At 49.6% G+C, this 21,373-nt stretch overlaps 5 protein-coding genes across 5 annotated transcripts; 4 read left to right on the top strand and 1 right to left on the bottom strand.

Moving 5' to 3' along the window:
* Positions 1-736: 736 nt before the first annotated feature.
* GGS25DRAFT_491412 (alpha/beta-hydrolase) lies at positions 737-3,789 on the top strand. Its single transcript, XM_049261089.1, has 4 exons — positions 737-1,871; positions 1,931-2,180; positions 2,241-2,372; positions 2,429-3,789. Exons 1-4 carry the CDS (start codon positions 1,042-1,044, stop codon positions 3,200-3,202), a joined length of 1,986 nt encoding a protein of 661 aa, XP_049116874.1. The 5' UTR covers positions 737-1,041; the 3' UTR covers positions 3,203-3,789.
* Positions 3,790-3,962: 173 nt separating this feature from the next.
* Positions 3,963-4,515, bottom strand: GGS25DRAFT_521899 (uncharacterized protein; the record flags this gene model as incomplete). Its single annotated transcript, XM_049264133.1, has 3 exons — positions 3,963-4,016; positions 4,077-4,153; positions 4,227-4,515. The coding sequence occupies 3 exons, from the start codon at positions 4,513-4,515 to the stop codon at positions 3,963-3,965; spliced, it is 420 nt and encodes a 139-aa protein (XP_049116873.1).
* A 4,104-nt stretch (positions 4,516-8,619) lies between these two features.
* GGS25DRAFT_491409 (uncharacterized protein) lies at positions 8,620-11,959 on the top strand. The gene has a single exon (XM_049261088.1). It carries the CDS (start codon positions 8,971-8,973, stop codon positions 11,227-11,229), a length of 2,259 nt encoding a protein of 752 aa, XP_049116872.1. The 5' UTR covers positions 8,620-8,970; the 3' UTR covers positions 11,230-11,959.
* A 1,885-nt stretch (positions 11,960-13,844) lies between these two features.
* GGS25DRAFT_288828 (uncharacterized protein) lies at positions 13,845-16,087 on the top strand. The gene has a single exon (XM_049257540.1). It carries the CDS (start codon positions 14,181-14,183, stop codon positions 15,753-15,755), a length of 1,575 nt encoding a protein of 524 aa, XP_049116871.1. The 5' UTR covers positions 13,845-14,180; the 3' UTR covers positions 15,756-16,087.
* On the top strand, positions 16,088-21,190 carry GGS25DRAFT_288845 (uncharacterized protein). The gene is made up of 2 exons (XM_049257541.1): positions 16,088-16,394; positions 16,518-21,190. The coding sequence occupies exon 2, from the start codon at positions 16,542-16,544 to the stop codon at positions 21,027-21,029; it is 4,488 nt and encodes a 1,495-aa protein (XP_049116870.1). The 5' UTR covers positions 16,088-16,394; positions 16,518-16,541; the 3' UTR covers positions 21,030-21,190.
* Positions 21,191-21,373: the final 183 nt, after the last annotated feature.

Below are 21,373 nucleotides of genomic sequence, written 5' to 3'. Positions count from 1 at the left end.
CATATGTGCCTACTTACTACATAGTATGTTCACGGGTCTGTTGCCCGACCAGTCCGAATCAACCCGAGCTTAAGCTCTTATACCACTCCGAGTAGACTATCAGTATAGCAGGTATAGTACCTACTACCTAGCATCATAGTAGCATGTAACTGAGTCACTCACTAAAATAGCACTTACAGAGGTCAATACTACCATACCTAGGGTCAGTATCCGCCAACAACATTATCACGCCGCCTCTTAATTTATACATCATCTATATTCCATCCTCCACTACTAATAGGAACTCTTCATACTCCGGCGGCTGCACGCATTACGCATATGCATGGTGCCCTAAATATCCCATAAATCATAAACTGTTTCTTCCATCTCCAAGAGGATCGATGGATGTCAACAAAACCAAGGCCGGGCAATCTAGAGCTATCTGGGCTCTCTAGCAAGTCATCATGATATGTTCCGCCATGCTTTGCGGGGGCCACTCATATGGCAAACATGCAAGGTTACCTGCATAAGTCTATTTCTCTGCTCTATCTGATGCATGTGGTTCGTCTATTGTTCTACCGGGCTAGTCTCACTGGTCCGCGATCAATATCCTTGATGCAATGATTGGGGCTGAGTGATTCTCCACAGACGAATCATAGCTCAGAACTGCCATGAATCCAGGTCGGTGTTCTGTAAACGGCAAGGCATACCCGCTGGAGAGCACACCAGTCTCGATAGCTTCTATTCGCTTAGGACAACTTAGGAGCTTGTATTGTAGGTTTATGATCATGGTCCGATTGTTACTGTGACACACATTTTCTCAAAATTGCAATGGACTCTGGTAATATCTTCCCTTTCTTCGTCCAACTCGAAGAGTCGAATTGTCATCCTCTCTTCTCGTGTTCTTGTGTTTCATCATACATCGTTGCTAGTCGTCCGTAAGAGTTGTTAGCATATCACCCCGATCAATGAGCTTTCCTATTATCTAGTAGCCCCTTAGCCATACCATAGACTCTTCAGCACCTATCTATATGCTATATCACAATCCAATATCAAATCATCATGGGGTTCTTCGGTCGATCTAAGAAGAAACAAGCCCCAGAGGTTCCGACTCCCAAAGTCAGCCAGCTCGTGTCACCAGAAGCACAAATTCCACCACCACCATCATGGCATCCCCAGGATAGAACACACCAAGCTCCAGCTCCTGGACAGAGTCCTGGCTATATGCTCCCGTCGCCACCACCACTACCACCATCACCTGTCTGGACTAATACATTACCTCCCATCACAGGCCCACCTCCTCAGTACTATGATCAACCGCCGTATCCACCTATCGTAGTAAATCAGCATTACTATCTTGGACCACCGAATTCTCATCCGGTAGGAGCACAGCCGTATCCCTATGGCAGCACGCCATGTGCCGTTAGCAGACTCAAGCTTGGCTCTGCGGTAAACTTAGCAAACGAGATAATACCAGGGAACATAGCGCATCAGTTTCTGGGCGATGGCCTCCCGAGGTGGCACGCCTATGGCACACAGCTGCTCAACCAAAGTGCCGCGATGTACGATCAGATCTGCAGCAGCTTCAACGATGTCATGACGCTGATCGACACGGATAAGTACACTGGAAACGAAAATGACTTATTCACATATGGATATACTCCAGTTCCCTCGGCTCTGCCTGAGACTCCGCAACCACAACCACAACCACAACCACAACAAGCTGTCGTGCATAAGGGGACTGCGAAGAAGTGCAGAAAGCCGACGCCGAAGGAGACTGGCAAAGGGCAAACAAGTGCCTTGGCTTCAACGCTTGCCTCTCGGGGTTATTTCGCCAAAGTGGAGTTGTATGCAAACTCGAAGCTATCTCCAAATCTACCTGCCCTCCGACTGTATGTGCTTAATACCTATATAACTTATATGACTACGAAAAAAAAGCTAACATCCATAGGCACATACCAACATACCCTCTCATCTGCCTAGCAGCGCAATACTCAGAGAGAGTGTACGAACACCCGAGAGGGGCAGAACGAGATGCTCACGTAGATGCGGACTGGAGGACAGGAACTAAAGCTATGCGCATCAAGTCTGTTCCCATGGATCACATGGACACGATCGTCTTTGCTATCCGAGGGACGGCGACATTCTTGGACTGGTCTGTCAACTTGAACACCGCGCCGACGACAGCAGCCGGATTCCTTGTGAGTAGAGAGCTTGGTTAGAGATTTGGGTCTGCCGTATAGATATCTGACTGAATCTAGGACGACCCCAACAATCTTTGTCATGCAGGCTTTTTGTCAGTTGCGCGTAAGATGATATCCCCTGTCGCGACAAGACTTCGCCATCTCTTGGAAGAAGACCCCCGGCGGTGTTCATATTCGCTTCTTATCACTGTTGGTTTCTACCCTGCTTTAAATACATTCAACGTTTATCTGACTATATATACCAGGGCCACTCCGCCGGCGGCGCCATCGCCTCCCTCCTCTACGCACACATGCTCGCCACCTCCCCGTCCGCATCCTCCGAACTGAACAACCTCACCGGCTGCTTCAAGCGCGTGCACTGCATCACCTTCGGCACGCCCCCCGTCTCCCTCCTCCCCCTCCAGAAGCCCCACCGCCCCGACCTCAAGAAATCCGTCTTCCTCAGCTTCATCAACGAGGGCGACCCCGTCGCGCGCGCCGACAAAGCCTACGTCAAAAGCCTCCTCGAGCTCTTCACCGCGCCCGCCCCAACGGCCGATCCAAAGGCGTCGTCGTCGACAAGCACGACGCAGCAGCAGTCCCCGCCTCTGTCGAGAAGCGGCGCGCCCGCGAAACACAGCAAGGCGCGCGGCTCCAGCACCTCGCTCGTCTCGCGGACGTCCAAGGCGTCCGCGAAGTCTTCTTCTTCTTCTTCTTCTAGCCGCTCCCCCTCCTCCACCTCCAAACCCGGATCCGGGTCTGGGAAACCGAAGCCCCAGCCCCCCGTGTGGAGGGTCCCGCCCAGCACGCTCAGCAACGCGGGGCAGATCGTCGTGCTGAGGTCCGGCGCGGCGAACGCGAAGATCAGGCGCGCGAAGACGGTCGAGGATCGGCTGGGCGAGGGCGTCGTGGCCCAGGTCGCGACGGATGAGCAGCTGAGGGATGTCGTGTGGGGGGACCCGGTGTGCCATGTCATGAAGCTGTATGTGGGACGCGTGAAGATGTTGGCTGTTGATGCTGTTACGGCGAAGGGGCGCTGAGGTGGGTGTGGTGTGGATGAGGGAGGGGCTGGGGGTGCCGAAAGGGAGCTTTGTGTTCCTCATGACTTTATGGCGAACTTTTTTATGATGTTACTTACTTACTTACTAGTTTGATGTTTCTTGTTTTTTTTTTTTTTATATATATACCTAAAGGTACTTGGGCGTTGGGTTAGGGGCAAGATACCATTTTGGAGATTTTCTCGTTTCTGGTAGATGCAAAGATACACAATTTCAACTCTGGTTTGGCTTGGTTCTTCGGTGTTTTATATATGTCGGATTTGGCTTCTTTATATTTTCATGGGTTGCGTTTTCGTTTTCGTTTTCGTTTTTCGTGCTTTATCTTATGCTGGACTCTCTACGCTCTGTGAGTGTATTTGCTATGCATGACTGGGGGGGTAGGGAGAGGGTGGAGGGTTGAAGCAGCGCTTCGACGACGAAATTAGCGGAAAGAGGTTGAGGTTAGCAAGGAAGCACGTCACAATGATTCTACTTTCACATATAAAGATATGGGTGAGGTTTGGGGGGGGGGGTGTGTGCAGGAGCAGGGGGCTAGAGTATATTCTAGGATATAGGATAAATTATCACGGTAGAGAAGACAAGATGTTAACGAGCGACCGAAGTTGGAATTACTAAAACACTAAAAGCATGCTAAACGATACAATTTGGCACTCTCCCCAACATTACAAGCCCCCAAAATCTCATATCCCCATCATGCTATGCACCCGCTTTATGCAAGTCGTATAGAAACGAGCCTGAGCATTTATAGGAGGCCACCGAGGGCAACGCAGGGAAGACCGAGGTTGACAAGACCCTCCTGTTAAAGGGGTTAGTAAACTGTGGTGAGAGGAGGTGATGGATGGGATGGGAATCTTACCTGTTCCATGCCGGAGTGCTGGCAGCAGGCCGGGGTCTGACTGCATTGGCTGTCGAGGATATCGGTGAGACCAATGACTGTTTGATAATGTTAGGAACGTGACGAGAAGACATAATTCCTTAAGTGATAGGAGGGTTGGTAGGTACTTACCAGCAGCAACGTTCAGCTTGGAGCAGCCATCGAACAAGCCGAGAGAACCGCCCTCAAGACCACCCTCAAGGAGACCGGCAAGAAGGCCGCTGGCGGTGTTGATGGCGTCGCCGGACTGGTCGACCTGGTTGCAGCAGCTGAGGTCGAGGTCGGAGCCACAGGTGTCGCCGGCCTGGCCGACAGTGACATCACCGGGGACGGGAGGGATACCGCCGGCAGGAGGAGCGATCTGGGGACGAGCGACAACGCCGAGGGCGAAGGCAAGAGTGGCGACGATGGAGAACTGCATCTTGACTGATTTGAGGTTGGTTGGTTGGTTGTTGTTGGGTTGTTTTATTTTGGTGTTAAAAGAGTGAATTGCCTGTTCAAACGAAGCGAGCGTTGACGAGTTTGTGTAAACGAGTGTGTATGTTGTAAAAGAGAGAGTGCTTATTTTTTTGGGTGTTTTGATGCTGGGGATGCTGAGAGCAAGAAAGATTCAGACTGAGGAGTGGCGATGGATGAGACTTATATATTGAAAATGTGGCCGCGTGTATTGACTTTCTTTCCTTTTTCTTCTTCTTTCCTCTCTTAGCGGTCTGAAGCCATTTTTTCGCATCCAACCGTCAATAGTTGACGCTCTCCGCCCAGTAGAGGAATGGTTCCCTATGATGATCGACACACCTTTGGCGCACTTGAGAATGGCTTGTCTCATACCGACCAGCACTACTGCGCGCCACCGAGGATATTGTATGGCTTCTCCCGCTATCCATTTCTCGTTTGTAGACGCAAAACTCTGAGCCATTTCGATGAGCCTCAAGCATACTTGGGCCGGCCGAGTGAAATGCAGGTGAAAGTCAAGTCTGACTGTCAATATGGCGGAATGGTGGAAATTGACGTCGTCTCTGAGGCAATCACGGCGGTGTGCTTTCCCACGCACTATTGTATGTTCTAATGACCTTGGTATTGATTTGATAAGATCTTCAAAGCCGATTCCGAGTAAACAGGCCTTAGAGGTTCTCGTTTTCGGAGTTGGAGTGATCCCTCAACAGAACTGACATCTCCAAAGTTCCTCTCCCCCCTGGCGTCTACTTCTCAGTTCATGCTCCACCAACTCGTGAAGCGCGCGGCGATCAGGTGAAGCCCCTTTGATAGGGCGGTTCACAAGGGATCATAACATTCGACGTTTTACATTCTATAATTCTTCCATTTCACAAGCCTTAGTTCCTTGCTTCAGAAGAATGACTGATCTCTCCCTGCTAATTAATATTATTAACTAGATTCTTAAGAGGTGGATAAGTGTGGTGGGTAGGTACTCAACGGTTTTGATGGCAGACTTTTTCGATTGATTCAGATTCAAACACCATTCTTCAAGCATGCCAGGTTCGGCCACTTGAGACCAGTAACGGTCAACGTGGTCAATCACAACCCGCCTTCAAAGAACTCACCCTACCTACCTACATATGTAGTAGTCTACTAGTAGAGAATTAGATATTTACCTTGTTCAGTTGCATAATACCTACATACCTACCTATGTATACACTAGGATGTCTTCCTAGATTATCGTCTAGGATCAAGACAGTTCTTCTTCGCCTTGCTACCAGTCATTTTCTTGATAATCGCCATTCCACCAGTTCCCCAGCACAGGCCGAGCCAGATAATCACAGTAACATCTACGAGATCTGTTCTACCTACATCGTTACTACCACGACATGCATGTCTGCCCAATACCCCTTTATTAAATACTAGGTACACTATCAAGACAACTTCTTCTGTCTGCGATATATATGACACCCCGCATTGATGCAGTGCCGGGTACCACCTTTGGGCATCCCGCATCCCGGTACTAGGTAGGCTGGAGGCGTGCAGCCGCCTTCTGCATATGCCATTCTTCGAATGCTGTGACCCCGCCCAGATTTTCGTCGACGATGCCATTGGCCTCCTATATCCAACCCCCATCTAATTTACCGATTCCTATGACATAACAATACCTTCATACCTACACTACTACTGCTGTACTCTGACAAAAATATCTACATGTACATATGTAGGGCTAGATGACTACCTAGATACAAGACCTATGTACCACCCCGAGCTATCTCTCGCCATCCTCATATACGTAGGACGACCAAGGCACAGAGCCCTCTCGAGAAAATCAATCCAATCTTGAAATACAGGTTCATGAGTGGCACTGAATGCTGTGCCAAAGTCACACAATTCTAGATATTATATTTTAGGCACTCTGTCCATCATGCCATGTTTAACACTTCTCGTAAGTGTGCTCGTTCTCTGCTGTGTGTGTAAGCAAGGCTAAGAAACACACTTCGAGGAGAACTCGTCGCTTGCTTGGATTAACCTTGTGTGGTCGTTGGTAGGACACAGCAAGGCCCAAATACATATGTAACTTATGTAGGTTAGGCACAGCTTCTTAAGTAAGTCTGAACCAAGACATAACATAAAGAGGGTTTGCCCGGGTCTCGGCCGATTCAAATCTATCTATCCGCAACTATACCCGTGAAGCTTGTCTACTTGTCCAACCAGACACACGGAAGAAGGACTCTTTATTAAAGTAGACTTCGGGTATCGATCCTCATCACGGCTCGGAAGTTTCTCTGTCTAAAGGGTATATTAACGGCAAACAGCATCCCTTTCTCCCGTGAGCTAGAACCTATCTCCGCTCGTAACCTTCCGTCATTCAACGCTACGAGATGTTTTGGCTTCTGGAGCACATCATAGGTAGTTAGTACCGTTATCAGTTAAGCTGATATTGAATATCCCCATAGCACATATGCCAAAAGCTCCCAAATCTGAAGAATATAAGTTTCCCCTACTCTGCCCACATATATAATGAAACCATTGGGTGAGCCGATTGGATGGTCCCATACGTGTCACTCCCTCTGTGCGCTGTCGGACGACATCGGGAACCTGCATCCTCAGCAGCTGCAAGGCATTAAAATTACGATCAAGGCAACATTGGACTTGGTGTTTGGCCAGCCTACCAGATACCCATCCAAGGAAACGTGTAATAACCGCATCATTGGTGATACATACCTACTACTCAGTACACAGCCAAGAAGCATTGTTGCAGCAGCAGCACCAGCGACTGTTAAAGTTATCGATGCAATATACCATATAAGTCACAGACAGTAATAAGGAGGTGCTTAAGTTGATCTTCGATCACCTAAATCTGCATAAAGTCTAGCAATTAGTGCAACGGGCATCTGCATTCTACTCCACCCCAATTCCCGCGTCGACTTATAATGCCAGGAGTTCAGGGTTTGGGATCGGAGGTCGTGTTAAACAAGATCTACATATATATGTATGTAGTCCCCAGTACTGGTACCCTAAGTACTTAGTAATAACATCGTTTGCCGGGTGGACTGCGGCGTGCCAAAAACGGCATCAGCCTTGTTATATGCCAAATCACATGTAATATCCAGCCGTGTCAAGCAAACCATGTGGCAAAGTGAAGTTAACATTAAGCTTAGAATATGCCTTCAGCTACATACCTGTGTTTGTTGGTTTGCACGGCAACGGGGCCTCTCGGGTAGCCGGGAAAGTAGTCAGCCGTGATACCAACAAATTCGCTAGAAGCCCATCCCGAAGCTTTACTCGCGTCGTACATCCACGAGGGAGCATAACCGGGTTGGTTTCCCGGCACTGAGAAACCACGCCCACCTAGCCTAACCTTGTGTCTATTTTTGAGGAAACGTGTGTGTGAAACCCACATGACCGTTGAGAACCGCCCAATAGTCTTGTGAGAACCACCTATATGTACATAGAAATTCGAACATATGCTGTCTTGGGATTGTGATGAGCTTTTAGATGAGATCGTTGGAAAGTTGCACTACTGTGGCGAATAGGGGGGGCATCTCACTTTACTCAACATGAATCATACTACAATAATATACCTAGACAGACAGATACCTAGGTAGATATGCCTGCCCTGGAAAGCTTTCCCCCGTCGGGATGTCGCATGGATCTAGAAAGTATACGAACCTAGATGATCCACCTTGCCCCCCTGGCGATGGTAGCCGGCAGTTCTATGTTGTCATAGTACCTCCGTTGATGGGCTACTACAAACACTCTCGTGTAAGTCGTACATATGACAGCCGGGGCTATGGAGGGGATCTATAAAGACTTAGTGTATGTACTCGAGCTAGACCTGTTTTCGGATTTTGTTTCCCTAAACCCTTTGCCAATTTGAGGCACTCACACTCGTTTTATTTACCTACTCCCTTGCTATCTCGAGCTCTACGCAATGCGTTCTACCACTCGCTTGGCCTTGATGGGCTTTGGGTAAGACCCCTCGCTGGTGTATGTGTAGTCTCTCTTCATACTAACATGAGGCCAGTTCTGCCCTTTCCAGCGCTCTACCTCAACAGCTGGAGGGAAACACGGCGACGACTACGGTCACGGTCTGTGGCAGTAACTGTGCATCTACTGTCACGGTCTTCACTGGATGTTCTGAGACACCGACAAGTCTCCCATGGTACTCTACTTCTACGATCAGAACCTCGTTCACAGCCCCTTTTGGTTCAACTGCTTCGACCGCTTCGACAGCAAGTACCTCCCTCAGCGTTCCGTCATCCTATACCGGATCAACAACAAGTGGTACTTCGCCCAGTAGTCCTGTAGATTCTTCGTCTAGCTCTTTCTCTTTTCCTGGCACTATCGTTCCATCGCCGAGTCCGCCTTACCCCACAGGGTCGATTATAAACTCGACAACTAACACTATTACCATACCAGAGACCTCGACCAGCACATGGTAAGGACAATAGTTCTGTGTATAAGTGCCCTGAGAGAAGCATGGATACTAATAAATAGCAGCACTGATGAATACACAACTAACACCGAAAGCTTTCCCACGCCCGGATTGCCTAGTGGAAGCACATCGACCTTGACCGCAACCGATTCGACGGGCATTCCAGGGGTGTCGACTTCGAGCACAGCGGAAACGTTGCCGACTGGAAGTAGCACTGACCTGACTTTCACTTACCCATCTGGGACGAGCACGCCCATTGGTCCACCAGTGAGTACTGGCAGCACTACCTACGTATCCGGGTCGAGTACGGTCGTTGGCCCGCCAGTGAGCACCGGGAGCACCACCACCGACCTAACGTTCACCTACCCCTCTGACTCAACAACGCTCGTCAGCCCACCCGCAAGTACCGGAAGCACCACTTTCCCCTCGGAGTCGAGCACCGTCGGCCCACCCGCAACCGGAACACCATCTACCACGGGGTACTCAGCAAGCACCCCGACACCATCTCTGGGTCATTCAACCCAAACCTCCACCCTGACCCTCACCCTCACTTCCAGCGAGACGGAGACCCTAACTTCCGCGACGTCCGGCACAGATGCCCACGGCTCAAGCACCGCCACCGCCAGTGAGAGCGATTCCACCTCAACCGAGTCGTACGGGTCTACTGCTACTACATCCACGGAGACAGAGACAGCGACAGCGACAGCGACGGGGAGCATCTCAACATCACCAACATCGCCCAGCAGCATTGGCTCGTCAACTATTAGTAGTTCGAACTCTACCACGGGCACCTGGACCTGGTCTCACACCTACTTCACGTCGTCCTACCCGTGGCTGAGCACCGGGACGGAAAGTTCCCCTGCCACAGCCACGACGAGCACGTTCAGCCAATCGACTACGACTACAACAGACTCGCTCCCCACGCTCCCCACGCCGACAGGATCGTTCAGCCAGCCGACTACAACTACATATTCGACGCCCTCGCCCCCCACGCCAACCCCATCATTCAGCAGCGGGACCGGCAGCTTTTCTTCATACCCCATCTCGCCCGGCCCTTCCATAGGAACAACAGAGACGCTACCTAGCACCTCCTACTCATACACAACGACCGTCTTCATCGGCTCCTCGAGCTTCTCGGAAACACTCCCTACCATCCCCTTTATCACACCCAGCAGCAGTAGTAGTTACGGATCCATCTCGTCGTCGTCGTCGTCGTCTTATGATGGGTCATCTACATTGACCTCCACGCTCACGATTCCCTCGAGCTCCACGTACGCGACCACCAGCGTCGCGGGGCCGCCTGTCTCCACTAGCGGAACATCTGGCAGCTCGCCGGCGACCGGCTCCGGTTCTTCGTCATTTTCTTCTTCTTCTTCTTCTGGCGTAGGATCCTCTTATTCTTCGACGACGACGACAGCTCCCGTGACTACTTCTTACTCGCAGCCCGAAGTCGTGCCAACTGGTGGCCCAAGTTCCACGTGCCTTGAACAGCCGATTTACGGAGGCGGATACACCTACGTCTGCTACAGCATCCCGGCGGCGTCATCGACGCCAGTGATCATCAGCACTAGCGAGACAAGCGCAGTCACGGGTCCGACTCCCACGCCCAGCTTCCCGTCAAGTGGCCCTTCCAGTAGTAGCAGCTATCTTACCTCGCCACCGCAGACTTCAACCTTGACCATACCCTCCGAGTCATCAAGTACCATCTACTCGACCGGCAGCACGGACGCAGGATCCGGAACAGCATCATCTTCACCAGGCAGCACAGGGACAGAGACATTCCCCACTCCTCCTCCCCTGACCACTGGCTACCCAACCAGCATCCCAGGCCTCAGCACTACCAGCACCGTGATCGCCACGCCGTTCCCATCAAGCTACGTCTCCTCCACCGGCGGCAGCGACGCCGTCACCGCAACCCCGCTGCCGTCCACCACATGCATCTCCGGGGGCTACGGCGGCGAAGAAGTCTGCTTCCCGCTCGAGACCGCGGAGCCGACTACAGACAGCGCCCCCGTCAGCGGGACGTCTGCTACTGACGCCGTGACGGGCTCGCCGTCGACCCCGACGACCTTTCTCACCCACTCCCAGTCTACCACTTCAACAGGCACCGGATACCCCACCGACATCCCTGGCAAGGTCGGTGGCGCTGGGGAAAGCGAGTACGGACATGTGGGCTGGAAGTGGTGGAGCGGCCCCAAGGCTCACGGGGAGAAAGCCAGAGGTGGTGATCGCGTGCGCCGCGGGTGGCGTATGGTCTAGTTTCACATTTACTCACGACTCACGGGTAGCTCTTGAGAGCAAGAGAGGGGTGTATCGTACAAAAAAAAAAGGGGGGGGGAAGAGGGTTGGATGCATATTTCACTTCTTGTCACTCGTTTGCTGGCTCCTCAATTTGGACTGCCATTTATTTACCTTCATTTCTTTGGGAACTAACAAGGCGGAAGAGGGGTTTGAAGGGACTTGGGGATATATGATGGGGGTGTATTTGATACTATGTATGTAGACACGAGTTGCCGAGATCATGCTCGCGATAGGTAATAGGCATTTATCCTAGGTAGGTTAGTAGGTGAGGTGGTTACTATTTGGGTAGGCATGGAAACAATTGATGAGAGTTCTTAACCCGGCTGCTTGGACTTTTGCGTGATGTTTTTGAATTTGGACAATCAAGTCTTGGCTCCATTGGAACGTTCATCCTTCTCGCTGTGATAGGCAAAGGCAGAGCTGAGTTGGAGGGAAGGATCGCGCCCTTGGTTGGGTTGGTGGAAAGACCCCATGCTGGATTTGAGAAATCCCAGGGCTGTACTTCGTACTATGTACTGTAACTTCAAATGTTTGACGGCGGCATTTGAAAGTACATAACGTTAACTAGATGCCATGTGCCATGTGATTGCTGTATACTTCGTACAACTTGAATATTGAATGTATCCAATTGATTAGTACTACCATACATCAAGTATGAGCCTATGAGATAGTTAAAAAGACGAAATTGTGGCTCTCAATTTTAAATCTTGTAATCTTCTCAAATGTCACTCGCTCAACTTGAATAATTCTAACGATTTTGAGTTTGAGTGGATTTTGCATCAGTCTGTTTCGTGTTGGTCGTCCTTTCTTTCTCGGGTCAGCAATAATCACCCCTGGACAGTTGGTCCGCATTTAACCCTAATAGGAAAAGCAGCTGGGTAACTTATCACTTTGATGCAAGTATTGTAATTGCGGCTGGTCCGGAAGTTCGTCTCTCCTGGAGGGCACTGTAGAATTCCCTTATCGATTGCATCCTTTAGAGTTCCAAGTTCCAACATTGAACAGTTTAAACTTCAAGGTTGCCAGGTACCCAAAGTTTCCCAAAGTTTCTCATGCAGCTGCCATGCCATGCTGCCATGCTACCACCATGTACCATGTTGGGGGTAAAATCCATCCATGATGCCTGTATTCCGCCTGTATTCCGTTCAATCACAGAAACTCTTAAGATGTACTACTATTAGTATGTATCTAATATTACTTTAGGATATTGTAAAGTCATCAATATTTGCATTGTTGGATTAGTTGTTCCTTTCTTCTTTTCTGTTCTCTCTCTCTCTCTCTCTCTCTCATTCATTCTTCTTCCCATCGCGCTTGGCAACATTTACCGATTTAGGACATCCAGAGTTGCAGAGTTGCATGTGGTGGGTGGGTTAGGTAGTGCGGAGACGATAGAGCACAGGGGTCTATAATTGGATGAGCGGGAGACAGGGATTGTAAGAACTCGACGTTTCTGTGGAGGAATTTTCTGCTCGGATTTTATAAGTGAGCCCTATGAATGGTAGGATAGATGCGGGTCTGGGCCTAGTTCCATTCTACCCCCAGCCTGGCTCCGTCTTGGATCGATCGTCACTTGTCACGGAATAACAATGCTTGGCGGGGAGCTGCTGCCCTGGCCAAGCCCTGCAAAATCAAAAAAGTGAGGGTGAAGGCGCGAAGGCGAGAAGGCGAATACTCTGTGAAAGTGGACAAACCATTTCGTCAGGAGGACACTTATCAGACGTGCCATCAGTTGCTATCGTGGACCACGGCAAGGCAGGAACAGAAGTTGCAGTAACGGAAACGGGCTAATTAGTTGTCTCCATATTCAACACTTTACCTGGATGCCTTGGATGAACTTGGATGGCATTGGCTAGCACGCGATGGCCTTGTCCTATCATGTGTCGTATTGATCTCTTTTTAGGTCTTTTTTAGGTATTTACCTAAAGGTACGAAGTCATCACCACTTCGGCCCTCACCCATCCATTCATTCATTCATCCTCTCTACCTTGAACCCTTAACCCTCACCTTACCTTTACCATACCTTTACTTGCCTGCACGCACCCTCTCTCTCTATCTCTATCTCTTCTCTCTCTTGCTCTCTCTTTTCTCTTTCCCACTCCTTTCACTCTTATTTCTTTTACCCATTTCCCTTCCCTTCCTGCATCTAAACCTTTTATTCTCTGTTTCTTTCCCATTTTCTTTAGTGCGAGTATCTTGAGCACCGGGTATGGTTTCAACATCGATCGGCATTGTCGCATTCAACCAGTCTTATAACCCACCGCCTTCACTAGATTTCGCATGTATTGGCAACCATGATCTAGATTAGATTCTCGGCCCCAATTCGATCTAAACCACCACGGAAATTGATTCCTAAGCTTCAAAGCTGTTCCTATTGAAATTCGCATCTATCAAAGCCATCTTTCTACCGCCGCGCATAACGTTTGCGACAAAGAACTCACATTGAACGTACTAAAGTAGACAAATACGTAACTTACATAGGTATCTCTAGGCATCTGGTATCTTTGCTTTTACCTGAACCTAGGCCACTCGCGCCACGACGTACTACAACTCAAACCAAAATACCTATCTTCATATACATACAATCTTGCATATCCCTCATCTTATATTTCGATCCAAATCATCATCGTTGTTTACGGCTTCGCGGTGGCGGAGGCAGCACGATCCAACCCACTGTCTTATCAAAGTACTCAGTACTGTCGTTTTTTTTTCTTCTGTCGTTGCACCTCCACGATTCGGACGATCCTTGTTTCACAAAGACCGCGCCACACTCAGTTACGATGTGTTAGGCAGTTAGTCGGTTCAAGTCGATTAACGATCTCTTCTAGAAGGAGGTGAACGAACGAACGAACGAATGAGTGAGAGTGTGGCCCACGTGTGTGTGCGAACAAGTTAAAAAGTCGAATGCAAACATGGCGTCGAATGGATTTCACGCGACAGTGCTACAACGTTCATCGAATGATAGTCGGGATGACAGTAGAAAAAGCATTTCTCTTTCTCCGACTCCGACCCCAATAGGTACAGTGCCGACAGGGACAGGAACAGAAATAGGAACAAGATCAGAATTAGGATCAGGATCATCAGTGTCTGTGGCGGGAGGAACAGAGTCAAGATCAAGAACAAGACCAGGAATAATAAGCTCACCATCTGCAACTAACAGTAATAATAGTGGTGGTAGTGGTAGTGGTGCTGGGATGTGGATGGGGAGAAAAGTGACAGATTCGGACGCGCTGGGACCACGTTTCTCCAATTCTACCAATTCTACCAATTCTAACGGCGAAACCAACAAGCTTGACGCCAATGCCAATGCTAATGCTAATTCCAATTCTATTACTCTTACCCGAGACGCCAGGGACGCCCAAGTAGCCCGTGCAAATCACGCCGCTCACGGCCACACCCAAATCCACACCCATAATGGGAACGTTGGTGCTGGCGCAAGCATTGGCACAAGCAGCAGTAGGAGTAATAGCAATAGCGATAGCAGCACCGGCACCAGCAACAATACCGTCACGACCTCAAACCATTCCCAGTCTCATTCCCATTCTCAATCCCAATCCCAATCCCATCCCCATTCAATTCATTCATTAGATTTTCATCAGCCCGCCGCCACAACTAAAACTTCAACTTCATCCACATCCACATCCAAAACAACTAACAGTTCTTCTAACTCCAACTTAATCCTCCATTCTCCATCGTCAAATCCTAATTTCTCCGTCTCATCCATCACGACACCTGCACCCACACATACACATACACCTGCACTTGGACTTGGAGTTGCATCTGCACCCGCATCTGCATCTGCGTCTGCATCGCCACCTACTTTGAACTCGACCTCAATACCTTCAACTTCCATTTCAACTCTTTCGACGCGACTATCACGACCGCCACCTATTACAACCACCTCGTCTATTACCACTGCGCTCGCGCATCCTTACAATAACGCGTCGCATCAGTTATTTTCGCCTTCTTCGTCCATTCTGGCACGTCCATTAGCCGGCCTGGCTACTCTGGCTCCTCCGCCAGGAGCCTACAATTCAATCATGACACCATCGTCGGCCATGTCATCAACCAATGGTGCAAGTGCATCACCGCTACAACCTCCAAAAACCTCAGGTCACCTGTCGCCGCCAGAATACCACCCTCAGAGTTCGCGAGAGAAGGCGCCAGGCAGCTTTTATGACCCGCTGACGGATACGACCAGAGAAAGGAGGGTTTCTGATAGTTGGGCCAACTTGAAGCAGGTAAGTCAATCAATCATTTTTCTTTTCCTTTATTGTTCATTTATTGTTGTGAATAATCAATCTTACATGTCAAATCCACCTTCTTACCCAACACTGTATTTTTGCTTTGTGCATTTAAATCGTTATGCGTATTACGTGGGCGTAGCTTTGGGGCAGGGACTTCTTTTTTTTCTTCTTCTTCTCTTAGTACTGAAATCAGTCTATCTCCCTCGAAAACCAAAATCGCGGCAGTCATCGTTCGGCTAGCTTGGACATTATTTCCCTATTTCCCTTAAACACTACTACTTGCTACTGTACTTACCATATTTATTTGCACACCCAAAACATTCCAAATGCCCAAGTTTGCTTAGTGGCAGTGGGAACATCCTATCCCATTTCCATCCCTCTCTCCATTCAATTCATCTATCTATGTTATGTTGGTCGGTGTTCAACCCAGGATAAGGACAAGGACCATCACCGAGTTTTTTTTTATTACCAGCCAGTGATTACCACCCAACTCAACTCAACTCACTCCCACCAATTTAACACCTAAGGCCATCAGCCATCAACTTTATCAACTAACCTTATGCCTTTCTTTACTAGCGACCTGATCCTTTCGACATTTCGCAATCCAAGGCCGAAAACAATCAACATCGAAATGGTAATGGGTATGGTTCACCATCACCTGTGAATACCAAGTATCTTCGAAGTCCACATCCGCATTCTCACCCAAAAACTGATGGTCGACCGACCAGCCCTTCAAACAAAGCACTTAATTTGGGCTCTCCCCCTTCGCGGCACAACCGTACCGCACTTGATACCATTTCATCTACTAATCGCCACACCCCTACTCCGGCACCCTCTCTACCATCATTATTAAATCCGGAACCTGCTTCTTCATCAAAAGTATGTATTCCACTATGAGCATCCCTTAATGTTACTACTTGACATCTGAGCTTGATTTTTATCGTATTGGAATTTAATTTTGCGATGATTATGATGATTGCTAACATTCAGCCTTCTCCTCAGACCCCAAGCCGTGCAGCCGAGTTGATGTCCTTTTCAAACATTCTGTCCAGCGCCGAGCCTCTTCCGAAGCCCAAAGCTCCAATCATGACGGAACTTAAAGAAAAGCCTGCTCGCAGGAGCAAGGGACGCGAATCAATACTGAAAGACGCGGAAAGTAGTTCCAAGAAGGAGTCGCGCCGACCTTCTACAAACCATGCAAAGGACACTCCGACAAGAGCTCCCAAGAGACAAGCTAATGGTCAAGTCAAACCAAAAACCATCCCGGCAGACAAGGAAAAGAAGATTCAGAGCGTGTACGAACAGCTCGAGGCTGGAATGGACGACGTGGACCTATCCGAGCTCGAGATTGAGCGGGAAGCCTTCCGCGGACGCCTCAAGAGGCGTAAGTTGGACACGGAACAAACGGAATATGATGATCGTGTTGCCAGACGTAAAGACTTGACCGATCAGTTGTCAGGCAAGTTATCTCTCCACGCCGATAGTGGCCGAGGCCGATTCGAGGCAGTGCACTACGAAGACGCGTTGCAAGAAGTTCGAGAACGCGAGATTTTCGCCGAAAAGGAGCGAAAGAAGGACATGCAACGTAAGCGTCGCAGGGAGAAGTCTATGCAAGTCACAATCGAGCAGAAGGAGGCTGCCTTGGCAAAGGCGCTTGCTGCTGAAGATGAAAGTGAACGGGCGAAGTGGCTACGTGATGCTGAACGCGCCAACAAGAAGGCCCAGCAGACCAAATTGATCCTACAGAAGGGTATCAAAGGGCCGGCACGCAGCCTAGCGCCACTTGAACTGAACCTAGAGGGCGGTACGATGTCCACGTTCCAGGCAACGGACCTGGAATCCAACTCCAAGTCGAAGAGCAAAGGCCGCAGCGGCAATCGGCCGAAGAAGTCCAAGGAGCAAAAGCAGGCTGAGAAGGATTCGGCCATCGCTGCCCAGGCTGCTCTGGATGCAGGTGAAGAGCTCCCTTCGAAAGAAGAGACCAAGATTCGCATCAAGCTAAGCAAGAGCACGCCCAAGGAGCCCAAGGAGAAGGAGAAGGAACCCAAAGAAACCAGTGTCAAGGAGCCTAAAGAGAAGGAGAAATCGGTCGAAGAACCCCCTGCCAACCCTCTCGAGACCAAGTTCCAGTCTAAGGGCTATAACCAGATCTATGATCAGATCTGGCGCGACCTGGCACGCAAGGATGTTCCTAAAGCTTACAAGCTAGCCAGTGATTCATACAGTACCAAGGCTTCGAATCTCAAGAAGACCGCGATATTGGCCTCGAAGGAAGCTAAGCGATGGCAACTTCGCACCAACAAGGGCACCAAGGATTTGCAGGCTCGTGCCAAGCGTTGTATGCGTGACATGATGAGCTTCTGGAAGCGTAACGAACGCGAGGAACGTGATCTTCGCAAGGCAGCAGAGCGACAGGAGCTTGAAAATGCCCGTAAGGAGGAAGCTGATCGCGAAGCTGCTCGCCAAAAGAGGAAGCTCAACTTCTTGATTTCGCAGACCGAGTTGTACTCTCACTTTATTGGCAAGAAGATCAAGACGGACGAAGTAGAGCGTAGCACTGATAACCCAGACATTGCGCCAGATGCTCATGCTGTTACTAAGTCGGCCAACGCTGATGTGGCGGAACCATCGGGCCCGATCGCTACGAAGATTACGGACTTCAATCAACTGGATTTCGATGCCGAAGATGAGGAAACTCTCAAGGCCGCTGCTATAGCCAATGCCCAGAACGCCATTGCTGAAGCCCAACAAAAGGCCCGAAGCTTTAACAAGCCTGACAATGACATGGATGAAGACGGCGAGATGAACTTCCAGAATCCGACAGGTCTTGGAGACGTGACCGTTGAGCAGCCGAAGCTGCTAAATTGTCAACTGAAGGAGTACCAGCTGAAGGGGTTGAATTGGCTTGCAAACCTTTACGAGCAGGGCATCAATGGTATTCTGGCAGATGAGATGGGTCTGGGCAAGACAGTTCAGTCTATTTCCGTCATGGCCTACCTCGCTGAAGTACACGATATCTGGGGTCCGTACCTTGTAGTCGCCCCAGCATCTACCCTACACAACTGGCAGCAGGAAATTGCAAGGTTCGTTCCTGAGTTTAAGGTCCTGCCATATTGGGGAACAGCGGGCGATCGAAAGGTGCTGCGTAAATTCTGGGATCGTAAACACAACACATACCGTCGAGATGCACCATTCCATGTACTGGTCACGTCCTACCAACTTGTCGTCTCAGATGTTGCATATTTCCAGAAGATGCGTTGGCAATACATGATCCTCGACGAGGCCCAAGCCATCAAGAGCTCTCAAAGCTCACGTTGGAAATGTCTGCTTGGCTTCCATTGCCGTAACCGGCTCCTTCTCACCGGTACTCCCATCCAGAACAACATGCAGGAACTTTGGGCCCTGCTTCATTTCATCATGCCCTCTCTGTTTGACTCGCACGACGAATTCAGTGAATGGTTCTCCAAGGACATCGAATCGCATGCACAGAGCAACACGACCCTTAACGAGGATCAGCTCAGACGGTTGCACTTGATCCTCAAACCTTTCATGTTGCGTCGTGTCAAGAAGCATGTACAGAAGGAGCTTGGTGACAAGATTGAATTGGATGTATTCTGTGAACTCACCTATCGACAGCGAGCTTACTACAGAAACTTGCGAAACCAAATCAGTATCATGGATCTTATTGAGAAGGCAACTCTTGGAGATGACCAGGACTCAGGCACGCTGATGAACCTTGTCATGCAGTTTCGTAAAGTCTGCAACCATCCTGACCTCTTTGAGCGTGCTGATACCACGAGTCCGTATTTTACTGGCTACTTCGCCGAGACTGCATCATTTGTCCGTGAGGGCAATAATGTTCGAGTTGGATACTCGACGCGAAATCTCATTGATTACCGCCTACCACGACTTGTTTGGACTGAAGGAGGTCGCTTGAACAAGGCTGGCGAAGACAACGAGAAAGCAGGTTTCAGGAACAAGTGCCTCAATCACATGATGAATATCTGGACGCCAGAGAATGTACGAGAAAGTTTGTCTGAAAATAAGGCGTTCTCGTTCCTTCGATTCGCTGATGTCAGCCCCGAAGAGGTCTACAAAGCTAGTCATCGAGACGTTTTCTCGCGAGCTGCAGATTTGGTACGAAAGGAAGATCGGCTAGGCCGCATGCAGGTGGTCTATAACGAGCCAAGCGAAGAGAACTACACGCCTGCTCATGCACTGTTCCAAATCAAGGCACGATCAGACAGACGTCCCTTAGCGTCAATCACTGGTGAGGGCATACTAGATAACCTCATGAACATATCCCGAACGACATGGCGAGACTCAGGTCTGAATCGACTGGAGCAAGCAGCCCTACCTGGCGCATCTGCTCCTCCAATTGAGGTTTCGTGTGAAGGTACACGAGCCCCAGTTACTGAGCGCGAAGACACCCTGTTCAACGTATCTATGCGTAAGGTGTTGTACGGACCTACTGCAATGGAAGAGAAGGCTCTTGTGTTACAAAGCACTCCAGCAGAGCGCTATCCACGACTTGCGGCTCTTCCTCAGCCGGATAACGAGAAGCGACGATTTACAAACATCACCGTCCCCAGCATGCGCCGCTTTGTTACTGACAGTGGGAAATTAGCCAAGCTCGACCAGCTGCTGTTCAAGCTTAAAGAGGAAGGCCATCGCGTGTTGTTGTACTTCCAGATGACGAGGATGATCGACTTAATGGAGGAGTACCTCACTTACCGCAATTACAAATATTGTCGACTGGATGGATCTACAAAACTAGAGGATCGTCGTGACACCGTCCACGACTTCCAGACCCGTCCGGATATCTTTGTCTTCTTGCTCTCAACTCGTGCAGGTGGATTAGGTATCAATTTGACATCGGCCGACACAGTCATATTCTATGACAGTGATTGGAACCCTACCATTGACTCGCAGGCCATGGACCGAGCTCATCGTCTCGGCCAGACGAAACAAGTGACAGTCTACCGTCTCATCACGCGTGGCACTATCGAGGAACGTATTCGAAAGCGCGCGATGCAGAAGGAGGAAGTGCAACGTGTCGTCATTCAAGGAGGCGGGGCTCGGGGTGTGGACTTCAGCGGTCGTCGTCCAGCTGAGAACCGCAACCGTGATATTGCGATGTGGCTCGCCGATGATGAGCAAGCCGAGCTCATCGAGCAACGAGAGAAGGAACTGCTCGAAAGCGGCGAGATGGATAAGACGAGTAAGAAACGAGGTGGCACGAAGAGAAAACGGGAGGCGGTCAGTCTGGATGAGATGTATCATGAGGGTAAGTTTACAGTGCATGGCTCAGGTGATACGTGTGCAGTGAATAAGATTGCTAACGGTACATTTCTAGGCGAGGGAAATTTCGATGACGGTAATAAGCCCTCTGGTACAGCCACGCCAGTTGAGGTTGGAGACTCGAAATCGTCGAAGAAACGAAAGGGTGGCAGTAAAAAGGCGAAGACGACAAAGCAACGACTTGCCATCGCCGACGGCGAGATGGATCTTTAGGTGTTGGTCATAATGAAATTCACCGAACACCGGTATTAGTAGGAGATGAATAGCCTCCCCCCCCCTTCTTGAGATGAAGTTGGAGGTTGGCCTTGTACAAAATTAAGAGGTTTACGGCGTTACATTGACATCGGTCACGTTGCAAAGGCAGGCTCTAAGGAGGGGACGAATACGCATCCATAGAAGCTAGCTAATTGTCATTTCACACTAGCTGAGCAGGAGAAAGGCATAAAAAAACACTGTCGCACTAGGCGGCTAGACTTTGCAAACTTGAGTTGCATTTTATTTTTGCAATTCATGCATCTTTTCTTGGACTCTGGTCCTAATGTATTTTTGTAAGGCTA

This window comes from Hypoxylon fragiforme (assembly GCF_022984875.1).
Source record: "Hypoxylon fragiforme strain CBS 206.31 chromosome Unknown GGS25scaffold_5, whole genome shotgun sequence".
Classification (NCBI taxonomy): Eukaryota; Fungi; Ascomycota; class Sordariomycetes; order Xylariales; family Hypoxylaceae; genus Hypoxylon; species Hypoxylon fragiforme.
The sequence above is the reverse complement of the archived record's forward strand: the minus strand, read 5'-3'. Positions and strand labels throughout refer to the sequence as shown.

Coding starts and splice junctions, on each gene's coding strand:
- GGS25DRAFT_491412 (XM_049261089.1), top strand. CDS start 1,042: ATGGGGTTCTTCGGTCGATCTAAGAAGAAACAAGCCCCAGAGGTTCCG. Junction 1,872..1,930: donor AATCTACCTGCCCTCCGACT/GTATGTGCTTAA, acceptor TAACATCCATAG/GCACATACCAACATACCCTC. Junction 2,373..2,428: donor CATATTCGCTTCTTATCACT/GTTGGTTTCTAC, acceptor TATATATACCAG/GGCCACTCCGCCGGCGGCGC.
- GGS25DRAFT_491409 (XM_049261088.1), top strand. CDS start 8,971: ATGGTAAGGACAATAGTTCTGTGTATAAGTGCCCTGAGAGAAGCATGG.
- GGS25DRAFT_288828 (XM_049257540.1), top strand. CDS start 14,181: ATGGCGTCGAATGGATTTCACGCGACAGTGCTACAACGTTCATCGAAT.
- GGS25DRAFT_288845 (XM_049257541.1), top strand. CDS start 16,542: ATGTCCTTTTCAAACATTCTGTCCAGCGCCGAGCCTCTTCCGAAGCCC.